Source organism: Aspergillus ibericus, assembly GCF_003184845.1.
Source record: "Aspergillus ibericus CBS 121593 unplaced genomic scaffold BO80scaffold_26, whole genome shotgun sequence".
In the NCBI taxonomy this organism is placed as follows: domain Eukaryota; kingdom Fungi; phylum Ascomycota; class Eurotiomycetes; order Eurotiales; family Aspergillaceae; genus Aspergillus; species Aspergillus ibericus.
Window position 1 is genome coordinate 129,594 of NW_020292124.1, and position 19,780 is coordinate 149,373.

General features: G+C 53.6%; 6 protein-coding genes across 6 annotated transcripts; 3 read left to right on the forward strand and 3 right to left on the reverse strand.

Moving 5' to 3' along the window:
- Positions 1 to 175: 175 nt before the first annotated feature.
- BO80DRAFT_384442 (CCR4-NOT core subunit CDC39) lies at positions 176 to 8,100 on the forward strand. Its single transcript, XM_025716951.1, has 4 exons — positions 176 to 1,167; positions 1,244 to 1,568; positions 1,630 to 7,538; positions 7,600 to 8,100. Exons 1-4 carry the CDS (start codon positions 445 to 447, stop codon positions 7,663 to 7,665), a joined length of 7,023 nt encoding a protein of 2,340 aa, XP_025574111.1. The 5' UTR covers positions 176 to 444; the 3' UTR covers positions 7,666 to 8,100.
- A 168-nt stretch (positions 8,101 to 8,268) lies between these two features.
- On the forward strand, positions 8,269 to 9,821 carry BO80DRAFT_384445 (seipin). Its single transcript, XM_025716952.1, has 4 exons — positions 8,269 to 8,383; positions 8,447 to 8,631; positions 8,723 to 9,178; positions 9,242 to 9,821. The coding sequence occupies exons 1-4, from the start codon at positions 8,321 to 8,323 to the stop codon at positions 9,726 to 9,728; spliced, it is 1,191 nt and encodes a 396-aa protein (XP_025574112.1). The 5' UTR covers positions 8,269 to 8,320; the 3' UTR covers positions 9,729 to 9,821.
- A 134-nt stretch (positions 9,822 to 9,955) lies between these two features.
- Positions 9,956 to 12,658, forward strand: BO80DRAFT_426162 (putative acid phosphatase). The gene is made up of 4 exons (XM_025719690.1): positions 9,956 to 9,976; positions 10,039 to 10,922; positions 10,974 to 11,033; positions 11,205 to 12,658. The coding sequence occupies exons 1-4, from the start codon at positions 9,965 to 9,967 to the stop codon at positions 12,514 to 12,516; spliced, it is 2,268 nt and encodes a 755-aa protein (XP_025574113.1). The 5' UTR covers positions 9,956 to 9,964; the 3' UTR covers positions 12,517 to 12,658.
- Positions 12,659 to 13,186: 528 nt separating this feature from the next.
- On the reverse strand, positions 13,187 to 14,947 carry BO80DRAFT_446120 (aminoglycoside phosphotransferase family protein; the record flags this gene model as incomplete). Its single annotated transcript, XM_025721542.1, has 4 exons — positions 13,187 to 14,094; positions 14,145 to 14,523; positions 14,583 to 14,878; positions 14,929 to 14,947. The coding sequence occupies 4 exons, from the start codon at positions 14,945 to 14,947 to the stop codon at positions 13,187 to 13,189; spliced, it is 1,602 nt and encodes a 533-aa protein (XP_025574114.1).
- A 1,296-nt stretch (positions 14,948 to 16,243) lies between these two features.
- Positions 16,244 to 17,957, reverse strand: BO80DRAFT_502986 (uncharacterized protein). Its single transcript, XM_025724358.1, has 3 exons — positions 17,397 to 17,957; positions 17,068 to 17,339; positions 16,244 to 17,004 (listed from the first exon to the last, which is right to left on the reverse strand). The coding sequence occupies exons 1-3, from the start codon at positions 17,828 to 17,830 to the stop codon at positions 16,565 to 16,567; spliced, it is 1,146 nt and encodes a 381-aa protein (XP_025574115.1). The 5' UTR covers positions 17,831 to 17,957; the 3' UTR covers positions 16,244 to 16,564.
- Positions 17,958 to 18,069: 112 nt separating this feature from the next.
- Positions 18,070 to 19,757, reverse strand: pex14 (putative peroxisomal membrane anchor protein (Pex14)). The gene is made up of 5 exons (XM_025719691.1): positions 19,565 to 19,757; positions 19,489 to 19,495; positions 19,179 to 19,428; positions 19,039 to 19,123; positions 18,070 to 18,989 (listed from the first exon to the last, which is right to left on the reverse strand). Exons 1-5 carry the CDS (start codon positions 19,592 to 19,594, stop codon positions 18,258 to 18,260), a joined length of 1,104 nt encoding a protein of 367 aa, XP_025574116.1. The 5' UTR covers positions 19,595 to 19,757; the 3' UTR covers positions 18,070 to 18,257.
- Positions 19,758 to 19,780: the final 23 nt, after the last annotated feature.

The following is a 19,780-nucleotide window of genomic DNA, read 5'->3' on the forward strand; positions in this document are numbered from 1 at the left end:
CGATCGGTCCCTTCTTACCTAAAGTGTAATCGACCACCCCGTAGTCCGTACCCCTAGACGCAGCTGAACTCCTGAGGCGTCGCTGCCGGTCGGACCCCCGACCAAGAGAAAAAGAGAGAGAGAGAGAGAGAGAGCTGCCAAGTTCCCCTGTTCTGCCTGCCTAAGGCCGCCTAGTGTGGGCTCCTCAGGCATCTCCACCCGCACGTCCACTCATCCTCGCTTTCTCTGCCCGTCATTCACACCCATCGGAACTTCCATCCTGTGCCACGAAGCAACATCCTCTTCATTGCCATCGGTCTCTGCTCTGCCACTGCCAGAATCCGTCGCTTTGTTGCACGTCTCACGATTGTTTCCATCATTCTTGGCTCCATCTACCCCTTTACTTTTGTTACAAATAATAAAAATCTGTCGCTCGCCCTCAGATCAAATGATCGCGTCTCCTAGATGACCTTCCCTCCCCCTCCTCCTTCCTCCCAATCGTCGATTGCTTCTGGCACCGATAAGTCCTCTTCGACCAGGCCGGCAAGGTCACAGCAATCTCCTTGGGGTCCGTCCGTGTCCCAGTCCAGTGTTCGGCGTGGGTTGACTCCACTTGCGACCAACAACCTCTCTTCGCTCGCCTCAGCTTCTCGGGGGCCACCGCAGTCCAGTAGCCCTGGGCCAGGTGGTTCGACCGCGTCTCCTCTCACCTCCTCCTTCTCCGCCGTTCTGAGTTCCGCTAGAGGCCATCCTGTTGGTCGGAACGTGCCCTCGCCAGCCTCCACACCCTCACCATTCGCCTCTTTTCAATCTGGCTCGCAACAGCACCAGCAACCCGGACAGTCTCTCTCTTCACCCAAATTTAGAGCTCATACCCCATCTTCAGGGTCACATCTGGCTTCCGCAGCGGGTTCTGTCGCGGGTGGTGGAGGCTCCGGGGGAGGCGGAGGTGGGACGGGATCTTCCAGAGGCGCCACCTTCTCTCCGTTGTTGTCCGGTACAACCGTGAACTCACCTACGGGCTTTCCCTCTGATAAGCCGGGCTCAGCAGCTTCGGGCTCTGCTGCTCACGCTAGCCAGTCGTCGTTGACCAAGATATCTATCGCACAGGTTTTCCTGCTCCTAGATTCCATTACAGAGAAAGAGGGCAGAGAAAAGTGGGAAACGAAAGCTGCTCAGATCCACAAGGTAAGCACACGCGATGTGACAGGGAACAACACATAAACACCTCCGTTATTCGATGGCGGTTCTGACATGGTACTAGCTTGTCGAGTCCAACGGGATGGAGGTCTTTTCAAAATACTTTCGTCGCTTGCTTACGGGCAATGCCCCGCAGATATTTCCCGGGGTCAACAAGTCTGTGGAGAATGCTGGCAATTACCCGCTCCTGGTTCAGGAGATGCAGAAAGTGTCCCAGGATATAGAGCAGGCCCAGAAGATTGCAGAGACGGTGGATACTTCGGAGGGCGATATCTTCCGCGATTTTGATCTCTCTACCTTTTTGGAACATTTCAAACTTGACCACATTGTGAAGGTTTCCCTCGCCCTGGCCTTTAAAACCGCCAACAAGCCAGACCTGCGCGCCAAAGGTGAGTCGTTACTTGGGCTTTTAGATGGGTGTCCGTTAAACTGACAATCACTGTTTTACAGCCGATGTTTATCTTTCAAGCCATGTGGGTGAATTTTTGACAAGCCTTGCAACACCGTCAGACGCCACCAAAGAGTTTAAGAACTCCTTCATTGGCATGACGATTGAACGATTCATACTGTATCCGCCTAGAACTTTCACAGACGAGGTGAAGGGCAATTTGGTGTACGCGGCTAACGCACGGTATCGCGCGTTGGGCGTGAACATGCCATTCGAGGTTGCGTCTGCCCTGCAAATGTTCAATTTCATCAACCCCAGATATACCCTTGTTCGCCAACTCCACTCGAGAGGCCCGAAAGCAACGTCGAACCCCGACGCGGTTACCGAGACAATCAATGCAACAGGCTCTGAATGTTGGAGTGAGGAACATATTGCCAATGCGCTTCTCTTCCTGGTGCTCTCGCAATATTGGCGTGAGTTCTCGCTGGATACTTTCCTCAGGGCTGTCCAGGCGCACTATGGCGAGAAGCGGATTAGTTGGCCCCTCATTTTCCGCAACTTTGACCGTGACGGTCTGAGATTAGAGGCTCGGCAGTTTGCAAAGATTTACTCTGTCCTGTTGGCTGCGGCCGCGGATGACTCGAGCCTAGACGTCCAGAAGCTGTGGGGTGGCGATTGGGAGCATCGCGACACGCAGATGTCCTTCCTGGCAGCCTTCATTGCTTCCAGAACAGATGTGTCGCAGATACCCAACTTTCGCGCTACCTTTCCTTCCGACTTCTTTGCTGACGGTCCTGAGCTCGTTCGACTGCAGGGTGAGCGTGCTGCAAAGTCGCCCCTCCGGTCATTGGACGCCATGAGAGCTATATTCGATCTGGCATTGTTTTCCCAGGCAGCGTGGGGCGTCTCTGAAAGTCAGCTACTGATCAAGGCTGTCGTCCAGTATGATCTACCCGTTTTCCTGTGCTCGGCCCTGGCTCTCCCCCAGCCATGGACTAGTGTTCAGCAGAACTTCGTTCTACGAACCCTGATCGTCTTTATCCTCAAACAGGAAGAGGGTTATCATTTGGCGTTACATGGGGCGTGGCACCAAGATCGCCAGTGGTTGGCAGAGCAGCTTTTTACGACTTTTACTCAGGACCCAACTTCTACAGCTGCCATCTATGAACATGCTGTTGAGTTTGGCTGGCTGGAGTATCTTCTCGGATATACGAATGGACTTGCCATGGATCTTGCATGTTACGCTCATCGTAAAGGGCCTTTCGACTTGGAGCAATGGGTTCGCAATGCGGCACAGAAGGGTCCCATGGATATGGGAAGCTTACTATCCAAATTCCTAAGGATTAAGGCGGAAGATGAACTTCATGTGCAAAGGAAAGAACAGCCCGCTCCCCAGATGGTCAGTCTCTCGGTCAAAACGGTATACACGCTACTCTCGGTGCTGGAGGAATATGTCGGCGATCGCGAGAATCTCACCCCTGTGCAACGGATATGCATTCAGACCTATCCACGGCTTATCAATTACGGGGAAGGTTTCGACGACATTATCGATGCCAACGGCGAGAACGGAAACGCGCTGCCGGAGGCTGTGGACAAGCAAATGCAGGACCTTTTTGGCAAGATGTACCACGAGGAATTGTCACTGAGAGAAATCCTTGAGTTAATGAGGAGATATAAGTCCTCTCGCGAACCAGCTGAACAGGACCTCTTCGCTTGCATGGTCCACGGCCTTATCGATGAATACCACTGTTACCATGAATATCCATTGGAGGCGTTGACCAAGACAGCTGTGATGTTTGGCGGTATCATCAACTTCCGGCTTGTGGACGGTATCACTCTGAAGGTTGGTTTGGGCATGATTCTCGAGGCGGTGCGTGATCATGAAATCCATGATCCCATGTACAAGTTCGGTGTCGAAGCAATCGAGCAGCTGATCAACCGTCTTCCCGAGTGGGCTGGCTTCTGTCATCTACTCCTGCAAATTCCGACACTTCAAGGCACGACGATCTACCAGAAGGCCGAGGAGGTGCTACGTGAACAAGGAGGTCAAGTCAGAGACGAGACTGGAAGGGTGGACAGTATTCCCGGTACTGCCGTGAACGGGAATGTTGATGAAACTGCCACTACTGACGGGTCGACTCGAAAATTCATTTCCGTTCATGTTGACTCGCCTATCCGGCCTGATGTCTATCGCGAACCCGATGAGGAAGTCCAAGACAAGATTCTTTTCGTGTTGAACAATGTGTCTGAGCAAAACATCGATGAAAAGTTGCGTGATCTCACGGATGTTCTTCGTGATCAACATCATCAATGGTTCGCTTCCTATCTCGTGGAGGAGCGTGCGAAACTGCAGCCAAATTTCCAGCAGCTATACCTTGACCTCCTTGACCGCATTAACGACAAGTTGCTGTGGGCGGAAGTCCTGAGAGAAACTTACGCCAGTGTGTCGAAGCTCCTCAACTCCGAGGCGACGATCAACTCATCCACTGAGCGCGGCCATCTCAAGAACCTGGGTGCATGGCTTGGCTCCTTGACCATAGCAAAGGATAAGCCCATTAAGCATAAGAATGTTTACTTCAGGGGACTCCTCTTGGAGGGATTCGACAGCCAGCGCTTGACGATCGTGATTCCATTCACTTGCAAAGTGCTCGTCCAAGCTACCAAGTCTACCGTGTTCAATCCTCCGAACCCTTGGTTGATGGATATTCTTGCGTTGCTAATGGAACTTTACCATTTCGCCGAACTCAAGTTGAATTTGAAGTTCGAAATTGAAGTCTTATGTAAGGATCTCGATCTCGATCACAAGACCATCGAGCCTTCTGTCATGATCCGGGACCGTTCTGCACATATCGAGGATGCGCTGTCTACGGCCAACATCCCTGACGGCCTCGAAGCATTCGAGGATATGGCTCTCACGAGCATCAACCAGAGGATACCCCATGAAAGACTATCCCCTGCTGCTATCATGTCGACTCTGCCAAGCCTGGACAAGATCCTTGTTCTCCCGTCGTCGGCGAGCAGCATGGTTGACCCTAACGTTCTTCGGCAAATAGTGCACAGCGCCGTCGAGCGTGCCATTGCAGAGATCATCACACCCGTTGTAGAACGCTCCGTGACAATTGCCTCTATCTCTACCGTTCAACTAGTCTCGAAGGACTTTGCAATGGAGCCTGATGAGGAAAGAGTGCGGCATGCAGCTGGCATAATGGTCAGGCAACTTGCTGGTAGCTTGGCCCTTGTGACGTGCAAAGAGCCCCTTAAGGTGAGCATGACCAATTACATTCGGATGATTCAGCAAGAGTATTCCGACCAGCCAATGCCGGAGGGGCTGATTCTCATGTGTGTCAATGATAACCTTGACGCTGCTTGCGGTATCGTCGAGAAAGCTGCAGAAGAAAAGTCGCTTCCTGAAATTGAGAAGGTTATTGAACCCCAACTGGAAGCTCGCCGGCGTCACCGGGCGGCTCGGCCCACTGAGCCGTTCATTGACCCTTCTATGAATCGCTGGGGTCTTTTCATTCCCGAACCCTATCGACAGGCTGCAGGAGGTCTGAACAAAGAGCAATTGGCTATCTATGAGGAATTTGCTCGTCAGGCCCGAGGCCCGGGCGCGGCTCACGTTCAGAATGTTTCCACCGATTCCGGTCGACAGCTTCCAGATGTCCTCCAGGAGCCATACTCGCCTATTCCTAACCTCTCTACCCCTGCAGAGCAGCCGGCGGTTCCTCATAGAACCCCACAAGCCCAGCAAGAGGCTCGGTTGCAGCAATCTGGCCTTGTGGGCGCACAGTCTCAGCTCAACGGGTTCCTCGAGGCCCAGAGCCCTCGTGAGAAGGTGGAGAGTATTGTTTCTGAGCTGCAGCAGGCCGCTCGGAACGCCCCAGAGGAACGTATTCGGGACCTTGGTCGGGAAAGCGCTGTCCTACAGGAGTACAACCAAGCACTGCGCACTATCCTTGCCTCTCCCAATGGCGAGGAACTCGCTAGGTTTACGTGCCTCAGGATTTGTACCACACTCTACTCGCAGACCCTCGGCACACTAGAGGTTGAAGTTCTGGTTCACTTGCTCGCGAAACTGTGCGATATGTCGACATTGGTTGCTCGTTACACTTGGGCCGTTCTTTCCGAAGTTGATGACGAGCACATGTTCAACGTACCGGTCACAGTCGCACTCATTGATGCCGGCCTAATGGATATTCGCCGCGTTGACATGATCTTGACACGCCTCATCCTTCAAAAGAACACTGCCTCTCTGGAGGTCCTTTCCAACCTGATGGACCGTGTTCTTTTCAGCGAAGAGCCTTCTGCACTAAGGTCCGACTTTTCGGGCAGCCTTGAGGCCATGAGCCAGTGGCTAGCGGAAGACTCGGACGTTACCGTTGCCAACGAGATTATCCGCAAACTGCGTGAATCTGGCATTCCTGAGGTGGTCAACCCACTTCTCAGTGACAAAGCCAGGTCCAAGCGGGATCAAATGGAGTATATCTTTAGCGAATGGATCGGCATCTATAAGGCTCCTGGTGCCATTGACCGCACCTATTACTCGTTCCTTAAGGATCTGCACGAGCGACAGGTCATGGACAATCAAGAAGACTCGGCGCTCTTCTTCCGCCTCAGCATTGACATCTCGGTTGCAATGTTCGATCACGAGTCGCAGAACCCTGGTGGCAGTCTTGACGAAGCGTTCCTCTATATTGACGCTCTCGGAAAACTAGTGGTCTTACTTGTCAAGTTCCAAGGTGAATCGACAGGAGCTGCGAAGACAAGCAAGGCAGCCTTCTTCAATTCTATTCTCTCTCTTCTTGTGCTTGTTCTGAACCATCACCACGTCATGAGGGGCGAGGCCTTCAATCAACGCGTCTTCTTCAGACTGTTCTCCAGCATTCTCTGTGAATATTCCATGAACGGACTTCAGCATAGCGACCAACATCAGGACATGATGTTCGCCTTTGCAAACAAATTCCTCTCTCTGCAGCCTAAGTACTGCCCGGGATTTGTTTACGGGTGGCTGTCCTTGGTCTCTCACAGATTCTTTATGTCTGGTATGCTGAACATGCCAGAGCGGGCGGGCTGGGGACCGTACTGTGAAATCATGCAGGCTTTGCTCTCTTACATTGGCGAGCAGCTCAAGCCAGCCTCTATTTCTTACGTTGCCAAGGACCTGTACAAGGGTGTTCTTCGCATCTTGCTGATCTTGCACCATGATTTCCCTGAATTCGTGGCGGAGAACCATTTTCAATTCTGCAATGTTATCCCCGCCCACTGCGCTCAGCTTCGAAACCTCGTTCTAAGCGCGTATCCATCGTCCTTCCATAAACTTCCAGACCCCTTCAGAGAGGGTCTCAAGGTCGAGCGTTTGGAAGAGATGCGGGAAGCCCCAAGAATTGCCGGCGATACTGCGGGGCCGTTGGAGCAGGCCAACATCAAGAGTGTCGTTGACAGCTCGCTGCAGAGCAGCAGCGCATCGGAGACGACCGTTCAACAGATCTGCGAAGCCATTTACAATCCTCTCACCAAGGAAACCGGCCTTTTCTACACACCGATCAATGTCAACGTGGTCCTTCTGAACGCGCTTGTTCTTTACGTGGGTCAAAGTGCCGTCTCCGCCAATGCCTCCAAGGGCAACATTCGCGCGGCCTTCGACAACTCGCCTCACTCAGCGCTTCTGGAGAATCTAGCGAAGGCCCTCAGGCCTGAGGCGCGTTACTATCTGCTGAGTGCGATGGCCAACCAGCTCCGGTATCCCAACAGCCACACATACTTTTTCAGCTTTGCCATCACCCGCCTTTTCGGTACCGATTACTCGGAGCAGGATGAGTCCGACATTCGCCAGCAGATCATTCGGGTGCTCCTCGAGAGACTTATTGTTCACCGGCCTCACCCTTGGGGTCTAATCATTACGCTGCAGGAGCTGCTTCAGAACCGGAGCTACACCTTCTTCCGTCTCCCGTTTATTCAGGCTGCGCCTGAGGTAAGTTGACTATCACTCAAGCTCTTCTTTTTCGATATGCAGCTGACGTTGGTGTTCTCAGATCGGACGTCTGTTTGATGCTCTCCTGCAGCACATCCAGCAGCAAAGCCCGCGGGCGATGCCCTGAGCGGTTTCCGAGATATACTCTCCTCTTCTTCTCCGACTATATTAATACGAAGTATTTGATCATGTCTCAATGCCTTGCATTCTGCCGAGATGACCGACTGTGATGGTGTTCTGTCGCTGCCGCTCATGACCATGCAGCGCGAAAATACGGGTCTTTACCGGGGTGTATGATTTGAAGGGTTTCTTTTTTCCAGTTTCATTTTCTTATCTTCCGTTGGCATGCTGTACTGTTCCACATCATTTCTCATTGTTTCGGTTGGGTTTCTGGGAGGGGTATGCATATTAGGACGTGTTAGCATGGTCCAACGCTACATGGTGCTTATATCTTGTTCCTTTTTGCCTGTCTCTTACGCTTCATGTTGGTGTTTTCCATTCCACCTACCTCTCCGGTAGTCTGTAACGATAAGCTGAGCTATAAAAAGACGAGTCCACGAGTATCTGTGCCTCGAGCCCCGTAGAACCATGGCGCATTTCCCGAGGGGAGTGAAGAAGTTGGAATTGGGAAGCTGCCGAGGAGGATCGGCGTCGGGGAGATTCTCCGCCGGTTGCGCTTGCGGTCTGTCGGTGACGTCGACGCGATCCGTCCCTCTTCACGACCGTTGTGCTGCCTTTCCACCTCCTACCACCACCATTCCGCCAGAACGCGCTCAGGCACAATGGACACGGGATATGGAAAAGGTGAAGCCGATCCCTCCAGCGGGTTCGCATCACGGGCCATGGTGACTATCCCTCCACTACTCCAGACCGGCCGGAGAAGGGACTAACGAGCCTCCCCAACACAGCACTCAATGGCAGCCACCGTCCGTCCGTTCGTGTCGAAGCGAGCTCTCAAGGCATATTTGGGCATCATTATCTTTCTGTTTACGGCCATCTTCATGATCTTCATCTCGACCGTCGCGTACGGGATCTTTTACTACCGGTTCATTCCCCAGGTCGGCCTCGAACGCATTGTACACTTGCAGTTTGGGTGAGTCGCGCAAGCACCGGTGTCCACGTGGGGATGTCTACTGTCATCAGGGAATTGTTTAAGGCTAATGTATTGCGCTCTGGCTCATTAGCGACGGATACCCTTGGGGAACCGCATCACTAGGTTCCGGCCTGGTTTCGTCCCAGCCATACGACGTGCAGGTGGAACTCGAATTACCACGGACACCCTCCAACCTCGCCGCGGGGAATTTCATGCTCGATCTGGCCCTCCTCTCCCGCCCATCTGCGTCCGCCGAAACGGGCTTGAATACCTCGGTGGCCGCCCTCTCCCAATCGCGCCGTCCTGCGATCCTTACATACGCGTCGCCCTTGGTGGACACTGCTAGCAAACTCTCCTTCATGCCCTTTTACGTGCTAGGATGGCACCGAGAAGCGGAAACACTGCAGGTGCCGATGATGGAACGGGTTCAGTTTGCTCGCGGATGGCGTAACCTACCGGATAGCTTGCGCTTGGAGATCCATAGCTCTGAGACAATGCAAGTGTACAAGGCCAAGGTGATGTTCAGGGCGCGGTTCACGGGATTACGGTATGATTCTGGTTCCCTTACGGGTCGCTTTTCTGGTTTGATTGAAGCTAACAGGACGGTTAGGTGGGTGATGTATAATTGGAGACTCACGTCATTTGTCGTCTTTGGGTGCTTGTTCTGGAGTGTCTCCATGGTCTCGGCGGGAGTCGTGTGGGTCATCCTGGCTACGCTTCTGAGCGGCGGTGGTGAACCGCCTCGGGCTGTTGTCAAGGCGGAGGATCGCAGTGGCACACCCATCAAGGCTGAGGAGGATGACGAGCCGATCTTCCCTGCAGAGATACCGGAATCGTCCAGCAAGGCACCCAAGATCAAGAGGGATGAAGACTCGGAAGAAGAGGAGGTAAAGGAGGAAGAGGAAGAGGAGGAGGCGGTAAAGGAAGAGGAAAGTGAGGCATTGGCAGAAGCAGAAGCAGAAGCAGAAGAGGACTCGCGAGAGGACCGAGGCGAAGGGCCTTCGGGGGCTGCTGGCATTGGCACGGCGGTGGAGAGTGCTCATGCCCGAGGCGTGCAAAGACGACGAAGCCATCACTTCCGAGACAACCAGGCATAGGGGCAGGGCTAGGAGGCCATGTAGTAGTCATTCCTTTAGTTAGAGATACCCCAAGTAGTACATAGCGCAGCTGAATGACGAGCGAATTAGCGTGGATGAGCCACGAAGCAGCGGCTCCGATGTAGGAGTTATCGATAAGAGCGGGGAAACGGTCGGCCGCCCAACTCTTTAGTCTTCGCTGTTCTGCCCCTCCGCCAACTTTCTCTCCTCACGTCCCCTCGCTCCAGCCAGACGCAATGCATATCTTAGTAAGTTTGCTCTACCGTGCTCCCTTGGGAGCACCATGCTGATGACCCTCGTTCTTTCATAGGTTGTCAACGATGACGGTCCGCCGTCCAACCAGTCCTCCCCATACATCCATTCCCTCGTCCAATCGCTGCAATCCGCCGGACACACCGTGTCGGTCGTTCTGCCGCACCAGCAACGATCCTGGATCGGTAAAGCCCACCTGATTGGGGCCGCCGTGAAGCCGACTTATTTCCGTCCGGGCACTCTTCACCAGGACGATGGAACTACCCACGAATTCCCCCATGGCATGAACGAGGGCGACGATGAAAACTACGATGGAGATGAATGGATTCTGGTCAACTCCACGCCCGCCAGCTGTGTCCAGATCGGCCTGTACCACTACTTCCAGGATCGGGGTCCGGTTGACCTCGTGGTGTCCGGTCCCAACTATGGCCGCAATACAACGGCGCTGTTCGCCATGTCGAGTGGCACCATCGGTGGTGCGATGGAGGCGGCTGTCTGCGGGAAACATGCGATTGCCCTCTCCTACGCCTTTAGCTCCCGCGACCATGACCCCATTGTCATCGCCGAGGCATCCCGCCATTCCGTTCGGTTGATCGAGTACCTCCACCAGAATTGGACGGACGGTGTGGATCTGTATACCGTCAATGTCCCGCTCGAGCCCGGTGTGAGTGAGAGCAAGGTGTTGTACACCAACATGCTCGATAACCGGTGGTCGTCAGGCAGCTGCTTCCGCGCGGTCGATGCCTCTGCATCAACCGCTACGCCAGAGCAGCAGGAGCATGATGTCCGACACCAGACTGTGGATGGAGCCGCTTCGGTGAAGAGGTCTCGCATTCCTCACAAGCACTTTGAATGGTCGCCAAACTTCACGGATGTGTATAGAAGTGTTGACGAGAGTGCGCCTGGAAACGACGGTTGGACGGTGAAGGAGGGAATGACCAGGTTTGTCGCGACCCGATCACTCTGCTATCCTTCTTTGCTAATGCGCCGCAGTGTTACGCCGTTGAAGGCCAATTTCATGCATACACCCGGCATCCAAGGGGAGATTACGCTGTGAGTGGAACGATGCTGAGTCTACAACGTGGTTGCATATAACATAGAATTTGCGCGTCTGTCAGATATCCAAGCTAGTTTATGCATCGCGCGCGTGGCTTTCTCCCCTCTGCCTGTTTGCTCTTGGTTTGTCTGTGTTGGCTGGTATTCTGATAGATCCATCTCATGTAGACCGGATAATAATACTGAGCCTACATTCTATACTCTTGTGGACAGCGACGACTCTTATGTCCAAAGTCTGATGGAGCGGGCGCTCCAGCAACGTCTTGGAAATGGTCAATGTCGAGCAATCTCCTCTCTGTCCGACCTTCCCTCTCGCACCACGCCGGTCTTCCAGTATCGTGAATACGAACGCCTGGAGTTCGAACACGTCATGGTGCACTCTTCGACCTCTCTCGCCAACGCCTACATCATCCGCAAAGCGCTGATCCGCAAGCACTACCTCTCCAACACCGTCACCAACTGGGTCACCAAACACCCGGAGAGCGTCCTGGCCAAGCACTTCAAATTCGCCTTCGACTTCGAGCTCGACTACGCCGAATTCCTCGACGACGCCCTCCTTGAGGCCTACGAACTCCGCGACAGCCTCGACAAGAACGAGACCCGACCCGACGAAGAAAAAGAATGGTGGATCCTGAAGCCCGGCATGAGCGACCGCGGCCAAGGCATCCGCCTCTTCAACAGCGAAGACGGACTCCGCGAGATCTTCGAAGAATGGGAAGTGGACGACTCCGACGACGAGAGCGGCTCCGAGCGACCAGAACCCGAAAACAACCCCGACGACGACGACGACAACAACAACAACAACAACAACGGCGTAGTGACCTCCCAACTCCGCCACTTCATCGCACAACCCTACATCGACCCACCCCTCCTCATCCCCTCCTCGCACAACCGCAAATTCCACATCCGCACCTACGTCCTCGCCGTCGGCTCCCTCAAAGTCTACGTCTTCAAGGAAATGCTCGCCCTCTTCGCCGCCAAACCCTACTGTCCCCCTTACGAAGACGAAGACGAAGTCAAAGATCTCGCCCGCCACCTCACCAACACCTGTTTCCAAGACGGCGGCAGCTCCAACAAAGACAGCGTCCGTCGCTTCTGGCAACTCGAAGACTATGTCCCCGGTCTTACCTGCCACTGGAAACAGAATGTCTTCGACCAGATCTGCGCCGTCACGGGGGAGATTTTCGAGGCCGCGGCCCGGGGCATGATGGTGCATTTCCAGACCTTGCCGAATGCGTTCGAGCTCTTCGGGGTCGATTTCCTTGTCGATAAGGCTGGAAACGCGTGGTTGTTGGAGTTGAATGCGTATCCGGATTTCGCGCAAACCGGGGAGGATCTGAAGGAGGCGGTCGTGGGTAGGTTGTTTGAGGAGACGGTGGATGTGGCTGTGAAGCCGTTCTTTGGGCTGGGGGGGAAGGAGTCCAAGGGGACGGAGATGATGAAGTTGGTGGCGGATTTGGATCTGGGGAGGAAGAATTAGGTAACTGTGATGGGTAGGATGGGGTAGAGGGCGTTTTGGGGATATTTGTTTGTTAGACAGTAGAGATGACTAAAAGTTGGAGTTGGTTGGAAGGTGGGGGAATATGGAAAAGAAAAATGGTTACTATTTCATACAATACAACAAGGCTGGTTTTGGTTTGCGCATGGCAGTAGTAGAGATGTTGTTCATGTAGTAGAAGAAAGAGTGAGCCATTCTATTATATTCAACATAAGAACTCCCTAGCTGCTCCATTCAAACGCTCCGAGGACATGAGATTGCTCAAGATGTACTCAAAAGTCTTGAATGAGAACCCTACTCTGTCCATTGATAAAAGCTACAGAGCAGAAAATACAAGACTGCATATCCCTTGCGTCAAGGGTTGAAGTTCTCCCTCTACAATCTGGATATCTTGTCTGCTTGCCCTACGGGCGAAAACAAGGATCGTTTGGTTTCAATGTCACCTCGACACCCAGACTTTCGAAGATTCGCGTCCTTTCACAAGTTGAGGAGTGCCGCACAGTGCGCTGGCAGCGTTGACCGGCATTGTCCAGTGCATGGGCACTTAGTAGACCTCCCCCCATAAAAGTTGAGAAGTTGGTGGAACACCATCATCATGTTTAGCTGAGCGCCAAATTTTTAAAAAATATACAGCCATATGACTCGCTAGAGATCAGTCAAACGGCCAATAGCGCTCATACACCGCCTTTTCCTCATCGGTTTCGGCCAATTGCTCCAAGATGTGATTCTTGATTTCGTGAAGAGCAGCTTTGCAATCATCGTATCGCTCGTGCTCAATGAACCCCTTATCCGGCCACAAATCGTCCAGTTGTTCCTTGACCTCTGCAACCAGTTCGGTCCCTGCTACCGCGCCATCGCTGTCCCGCTTGATCCGCTCAATCTCCGCGTCCGAAAAGTGGACCGGGAATGGGACGTCGCTGGTTATAGCAGGTAACTCTCCCCAGGTGTCTTCCATATCCACTAGAAGCGATTGGAAGTGCGCCTCGCCGTATTCGAACATGCGGTGGGCGAGAAATATCAGTCCATACGCTGGCGTCTTTCGGAAGTTGACCACTCGATACAGGTCGGGGTTCTTGGCGTGCATGAGTTTACGCCATCCGATGAACACATTATGTATGGTATACTCACGCACGGCCGCAGACCTTTCTTCTGGGGAAAGCTCGGAGAGGTTCGGCCTTGGTACCAGGTCGAGCGTCTCGGGCTCTGAGCCATCCCAGTGGAGGAAGGCCGGATCAGGATTGTGGTTAAAGAGCGGCGAGATATGGCAGGACTGCCAGTCGATGATCCCCGTAATCTTTTCGGGGTTTTGAGGGTCCACGAAGATGTTGTCATCATGCAAATCATTATGCCAAAGGCGCGGGTTAGTCATGGCAGTGTCCTTTGGAATAAGGGCATCCACAATTTGTTGATACCATGCTAGAGCAGTAAGCTTCTTCTCTGCGTCTGGTTGGTAAAGCTTTGGGCCACGAAACAAGGCGATTTGCTTGGGGGGGTTCAAAGCTTGGATTGCTTTTGTCTCGCGCGTTCCAACTGCTTGGAGGTACTGCGTCAAAGAAGCCCCTGCAAATTTGTCAGCGATCGCGTAAAAATGATTACGTGCCGCGACATACATGGCCCTCTCTCGATATCCAAAAGTGATCGGCCGGCATCAAACCAATCCCGGCCTGTAGCAGGGCCGATGACAAACTCCGAGTCATTGACGGCCTCGCCATCCTTGACGTAGTGACTGCCTGCCGGTGGCTGCACGTCTCGCGCGTAGTACAAGCTACCGTAATGCGAGAATGAGACACTCAGCCATTGCTTCTGAAGACGTGTCATGGCAAGAAGGATTTGAAGCTTCTGAGGTAGTTTCAGCGTGTCCCAGACTTGAGACAGCGGAACACCTTCGGTTTTCTCCATGATGATGAACTCGGCCCCAACTGGGTGCGATCTCGCATGCGAGTTCCATGAGTAGACACGAGGCGCTGGGGTGCCAAGAACTTTTCTGGCCTCCCAACTTAGTCGCGTTAGCAGGACTCAGTAATGATGGTCTTCAGGAGGAAACTCACGAAGTCCATAGTGGCGACTTCACTGGCAGTAGTAAAGTGTGGGATGCCGGCATTCGGGTTCGGCACCTTGGCGACGACTTCCTGACCATCGTCCATGGACATGAGATATGCCTTGTTGAACATGCCGTCGGGGTACTTTTCGATGGAGATGCATCGAGCTGCGCCGACTGACTCAGCAGCGACACTTGCGAGTCTATTCAGGTCAAATCTGATCTCTCGCTTTCGGAGATTCTCCGACTCGTCTACAATAAAGCGACCACGCGTGAATTTGAAGAATTCGTCGTTGGAATTCCAGTCTAACATTGATGAGCAATACATTATGTTGCAACCGAGTGGGCACGCCTACCTGTCTGAGGGGAGTCCATGCTGATGGAACAGTGATTATGGGGTCGCTTTGGAGAGTTCGAGATTAACCGGCAGTGTTGCTTCGGGCCTAATTTTATACTTTGAATATAGCACCAAGGACGTGTAGGCGGGGGTCGACACATTATTCATGGGTTTAAAATGTTAAGAAAAGCCAAGGGGCCGCAGCGGAGTCGGTTCAAAAAAGGCTGCTTTACTGCGCAGGCTGAGACATGATGATGATGGAGGTGTAGTGGGTGAAGGGAAGATGAGTGGCCCCCTGTGATGTGACGGCGGTTGAGCGCGCGGATCCCCGAGGCTGCCACTCGGGCCACCGTAGTTCCGGCCCGGGGCGGACTGTGTAGGCGCCCATCAAGACAGCTCCTGCGCCTGCCACATTCTCTGGAGCCCAGATGATCATGGTGAAACAAGGCGGAAGTCAATTGCGCCGCTAAGCAGAATGCCAGGATGCACAAGCGTTTTGAAACGGCCAATGGCATGGAAAAACTGTGTGCTGTATTTCGATATCACACTCGCGAGCATGCCATGACCGTGCTGGACTAGTGGTCTATTCAATCACGTCTCGATAGTCCATCTTTCCAAAGACCCCAAGCGCTCTACCCCGCCTGTAGATGGGGTCATCGTACTTAGTCCCAGGTAACCATATTTGTCACAGCTTTGGTGCTTCTGGCTGCTGTTCGAGACGCACCTGTACATGATGGCTTAGAGCCTAGAGTAGGTTGGTGTTGTGCGCCAAAAGGTACATTGTTGATTGGCAGCGTGGTATTTCCGGTTCGCGAGCATAGAGGGTGCAAAGGATGGAGGTCGTTCAGGTTCAATTATAGTGCCCAGTGGGTGAAGGCGTCTACTCTATAGTTACAACGCAAGAAATTCCAGGTGCACCAAGCCCTAAAGTAGCACATAGTATGCAGCCTGAACTCGTATATCTGTAGGGAAGCAATACAACCAACGGTCCTAAAGCAATGCACAAATGAATTTGCCCGTGCGGGAACCCCGGAGAATGATCGTTTCAATAGATATACTCAGGATCGAATGGCTTGGGGACCCCAACGCACTGCTAAAGTGAACTTGATCAGACAATTGTGATACCAACTGCAGCTGTACAGGGCACATTTCTAATAAATTGCAAGGGCATGGACTTCGCTTTTGTGCCCGCCGAGGTAAGCGCCATTTGCTATAGTTCAGTAACAAGTCCTAACAAGGGGGAAAGGTGGTTCGCTTGAGTGGTACACCTTCCTGGCCATAGCGAGCATTTGCAGAGCCGCCGAGTTGATCCTGTACAGGAATGGGGGGTGTCAACAGAGCAGACTCCATTGCTGTGGTTGGCTCTGGTACCAGAGACGGAGCAAACCCTTGCCGCCGGTTGAATAAGGTAAACCAGATTCGCGGGGGCTTGATTATTGACATTGGCTGACGCCGTGGCGAGGAGGGCATGCAATATGGGATACACTCGAAACATCATTTCACCATGGGGATCGCCATTGTGTGAATATAACCTTTCACCCGTTGCGACCTGGGCATGAAGTATCGCGGCCCGTATTCTATTTGGTTTCCCAGTGGTTGACCCTAAGACCAGCAGACCCAATGCACGATAGAACTACACCAACCATCCAAGAAGTCTATCCAAACCTCTGCTTCGCCAACGTTTTCAACCATCCAATCGTCTCCTCCTCCTTCTGTCTATACTGCTGCAACCTCTCTTCGCGCTCCGCCGCCCGCGCCCTCAGCATCTCCTCCCTCCGAATCTCGCGCTCATTCTTCTTCCGCTGCTCCCTCTCCCTGGCCTTCTTGAACCCCTCCAAATCATTCTCCCCCGACCCCATCAGCTCCTCCTCCGGCGCTGCTTCTGGTGATCCCCCGCGCTTCGCCTCCGCAAAAGCCCGATTACTCGCCGCCGCCTCCTGTCGCTTCTCCATGCGCCGTTCATGAGTCCCCGGTTCTGCACGCGGCGCTACCTCCTCCTGCATGTGTCGGACTTCCGACTTATGAGAGCGTAGTTCGCTGCGATATTGGGCGCGCGAGTCCAGGCGTGCAGCGACGGCGTCTTCTGCTGCGAGTTCTGTTCCTTGTTAGCTCCTCCATCCCCCACTGGTCGAAAAATCCCCGTAGGTAGGTAACATACCCTTCCGCAGCTCCAAATCCTGCATAGTGGGTATCGTAGGGCCCGAAGAATATCCTCCGCTTCGACCAGTGGGCAGAATAGGTCCATATTCATCGTCATCGTTGTCCTCCTCCTCCTCTTCCTCGGGCCCTTCCTCATTCCCATCCCCATTCCCCCTCTCATCCCCTTGCGATCCACCCCGACGAGTATTCGTCTGCATCTGCGCAACACTCTTCCTCGCCTTATCCAACGTAGCAGGATCATACCAACCCTCTGCTAATTCTCCCCGGTTCCTGACACCCATGTCAACACCTTTCCTATCCAATAAAAAAAATCATCTAATAACATACCACTTCTTCATAAAACTCTTCCACCGCCCCTTCACCTCCTCCTCCGCCAACTCATCCAAAACAATCCCCTTCTGAATATCCAAATACATATCGAACATGGGTGCATAGTGCTCCAGATCATATTTCGTGAGTTCGCGCGCCTGGAACGGGAGGATCACGGGGGCCGGTGCTGGCGCTGGTGCTGGATCTGCTTGTTGGCGCGAGGCATGGCGATCGCGACGGTGACGGTCATGGTCTCGAGAGCGGTCGTGGCGGTGATGGGAATGGCGATGGTGGTGATGGTGTCTGCTGCTGCGGTGGCGGTCGGATCGGGAGGTGGTGGTGGTCGGGGAGCGAGAGCGCGTGCGGGAGCGGGTGTGGGTGCGGTCTCTGTGGGAGCGGGAGTCGGGATGGTGGTCGCGGGAGGACATCCTTTCTGTTCGGTGTGTGTCCATTGGGATTGGGAGTGGTGGGTTGGTTGTTGTTGTTGGAGGTGATTTGGTGAACGGAGAAAGTAAGTAGACTGACGTCGGCGATGGTTCGGGATGCCAGTGCCAAGCTTTTTGTTGCGGCGGATTGGCCATCGACTGATCTAGTGTGATTTACTCCTCTGGTGGTTTATGTTTGGGAGTATTTCTTGAGCTTATTAAAAGATGTAACTACATAGTACTACGGAGTACGTAGTCAGGCCTGGCCGAGAATGAGCTGTATTCACATGTTCGGTAGCCTCGATTTTGCGACATGTAGTTCTTTCACGTGCTACATAATATACACCCCATCAGGAACGCCGACGTATCATGCGTAAAGTTCGTGTTATCACCTCCGTCTAATTACATCGACACAGATAAACATTCAGCTGAAGAAACCGAGCATTTAGATTGCTCAGCTGGCCGGGGCGCTCTGCTCAGTCGCCGCGCTAGCCGTGTTGTCTGGAGTGCTGGTGGAAGGAGTCGAGGGAGAAGCAGTCTTGGATCGGTTAGACGCGGCCATCTGCCACGCTGGGATGGATGCGGAACGGCCAAAGTGCGACAGAGGGCTGTTGCTCAGCGAGGTGGCGCTGGCGCTCGGGCTCGGCTGTGCCGATTGAGTCTGCTCGGTGGACACGGCTGCGGGCACTGCGGGCGCACCGTTGGTCGCAGCAGGGGTCGACTCCTCCGCGGGTCGAGAAGCACTAGGCAGGGGAACACCACTGAATCGTCCAGGAGTAGGAGGGCTGGCACCGTTGCCGCTGCCACCAAGTCGGTTGCCCAGCAAGACCTTCAGGCTCTTCAGCTCAGCACCAAGCTCCTTCAACCGTGTCTCGTTGCCTTCCCGAGCACCTTCCAGTGCCTTAGGGATCGCATCTTTCAATGACTTGACCTCATCGCTGATGCGACGGGTCTCATCGTCTCGTCGTCGGGAAGCATTCTTCATGTCAGTGACGAGGTTCTCTACCTCCCTTAAAGCGCTATCCAGCCGTTCAGTTCGCGCCTCTTCTGCCGACTTCAGGGTTGCGGTATCTGTGGAAAGCTGTTCAATTAGGGCAAACGCACGATTGAATTGCTCATCAATGTGCTCTTTATCCTGTTCTAGCTGGGGTGGAGTCGGGGGTGCGATTAATGGCGAGATGTATCGCTTGAAGATATGTCAATATATGGATCAATGAACAGATAGAGACACCGACCTTGGTAATAGTGTAAAGTCCGTATCCTACTCCTCCCATCACCGTGGCCATGATAAACCAATCACGCCAGTCCCGTTTCGGCGGCCTATGCGACATAAAGTTAGCCCACTACCTTATAAGCCTGGCAAAAAGAAACTCACTCTGGCGGAGGCTGCCATTGACCATATGGAGGATAGCCATAGCCTGGAGCAGATGGGGGAGGGGGTCGGTAGATGGCTTGTTGGGGAGCTGGCTGATAGCTAGATGTTGCGGCTACGGCCGCTGCCGTAGATGGATCTTCACCTGCCCGAGATAGAGCGACATCGATCTCCTCTTTCGTCAGGTTCTTTGATTGGAGAAATGCGACTCGCTTCTCAATCGGAGAGGCGGCCACGGATTGGTCTTGAAGAACTGCTGAAGTATTAGACAAATACATCGATCAACACTATCAGGGATGCATTGAGTACGCACAAGTGACCTAGCGATCAATCATGAGGGTCAGCTCCGACTCCGGCGCCAGGATATCACAGATAAACGCAAGACTTACAGCAGAGGAGATAAGCTCCTCGCGAACCATGATGGCGGGTTCCCCAGGAGCTCTGGCTCTGACTGGGTAGGAGGAGGTTGAATCAAGCGCGGAGGGCTGTTGGGAGAGGAATCACGAGGTAGAGGGACGATGAGGAGAAGAGGAGGATGAGGAGGCGATGGAGAGCACCGGCGGCGAGCGAGCGATGGACCTCGGTCGGAACTTCCGCTGGTAATT

Coding starts and splice junctions, on each gene's coding strand:
- BO80DRAFT_384442 (XM_025716951.1), top strand. CDS start 445: ATGACCTTCCCTCCCCCTCCTCCTTCCTCCCAATCGTCGATTGCTTCT. Junction 1,168..1,243: donor AAGCTGCTCAGATCCACAAG/GTAAGCACACGC, acceptor ACATGGTACTAG/CTTGTCGAGTCCAACGGGAT. Junction 1,569..1,629: donor GCCAGACCTGCGCGCCAAAG/GTGAGTCGTTAC, acceptor ACTGTTTTACAG/CCGATGTTTATCTTTCAAGC.
- BO80DRAFT_502986 (XM_025724358.1), bottom strand. CDS start 17,830: ATGGACACACACCGAACAGAAAGGATGTCCTCCCGCGACCACCATCCC. Junction 17,340..17,396: donor AAGAGTTTTATGAAGAAGTG/GTATGTTATTAG, acceptor CATGGGTGTCAG/GAACCGGGGAGAATTAGCAG. Junction 17,005..17,067: donor GGATTTGGAGCTGCGGAAGG/GTATGTTACCTA, acceptor AACAAGGAACAG/AACTCGCAGCAGAAGACGCC.
- BO80DRAFT_426162 (XM_025719690.1), top strand. Junction 10,923..10,973: donor GTGAAGGAGGGAATGACCAG/GTTTGTCGCGAC, acceptor AATGCGCCGCAG/TGTTACGCCGTTGAAGGCCA. Junction 11,034..11,204: donor ATCCAAGGGGAGATTACGCT/GTGAGTGGAACG, acceptor CATCTCATGTAG/ACCGGATAATAATACTGAGC.
- BO80DRAFT_384445 (XM_025716952.1), top strand. CDS start 8,321: ATGGACACGGGATATGGAAAAGGTGAAGCCGATCCCTCCAGCGGGTTC. Junction 8,632..8,722: donor ATTGTACACTTGCAGTTTGG/GTGAGTCGCGCA, acceptor CTGGCTCATTAG/CGACGGATACCCTTGGGGAA. Junction 9,179..9,241: donor GCGCGGTTCACGGGATTACG/GTATGATTCTGG, acceptor CAGGACGGTTAG/GTGGGTGATGTATAATTGGA.
- pex14 (XM_025719691.1), bottom strand. CDS start 19,594: ATGGTTCGCGAGGAGCTTATCTCCTCTGCT. Junction 19,124..19,178: donor CAATGGCAGCCTCCGCCAGA/GTGAGTTTCTTT, acceptor TATGTCGCATAG/GCCGCCGAAACGGGACTGGC. Junction 18,990..19,038: donor GACTTTACACTATTACCAAG/GTCGGTGTCTCT, acceptor CATATCTTCAAG/CGATACATCTCGCCATTAAT.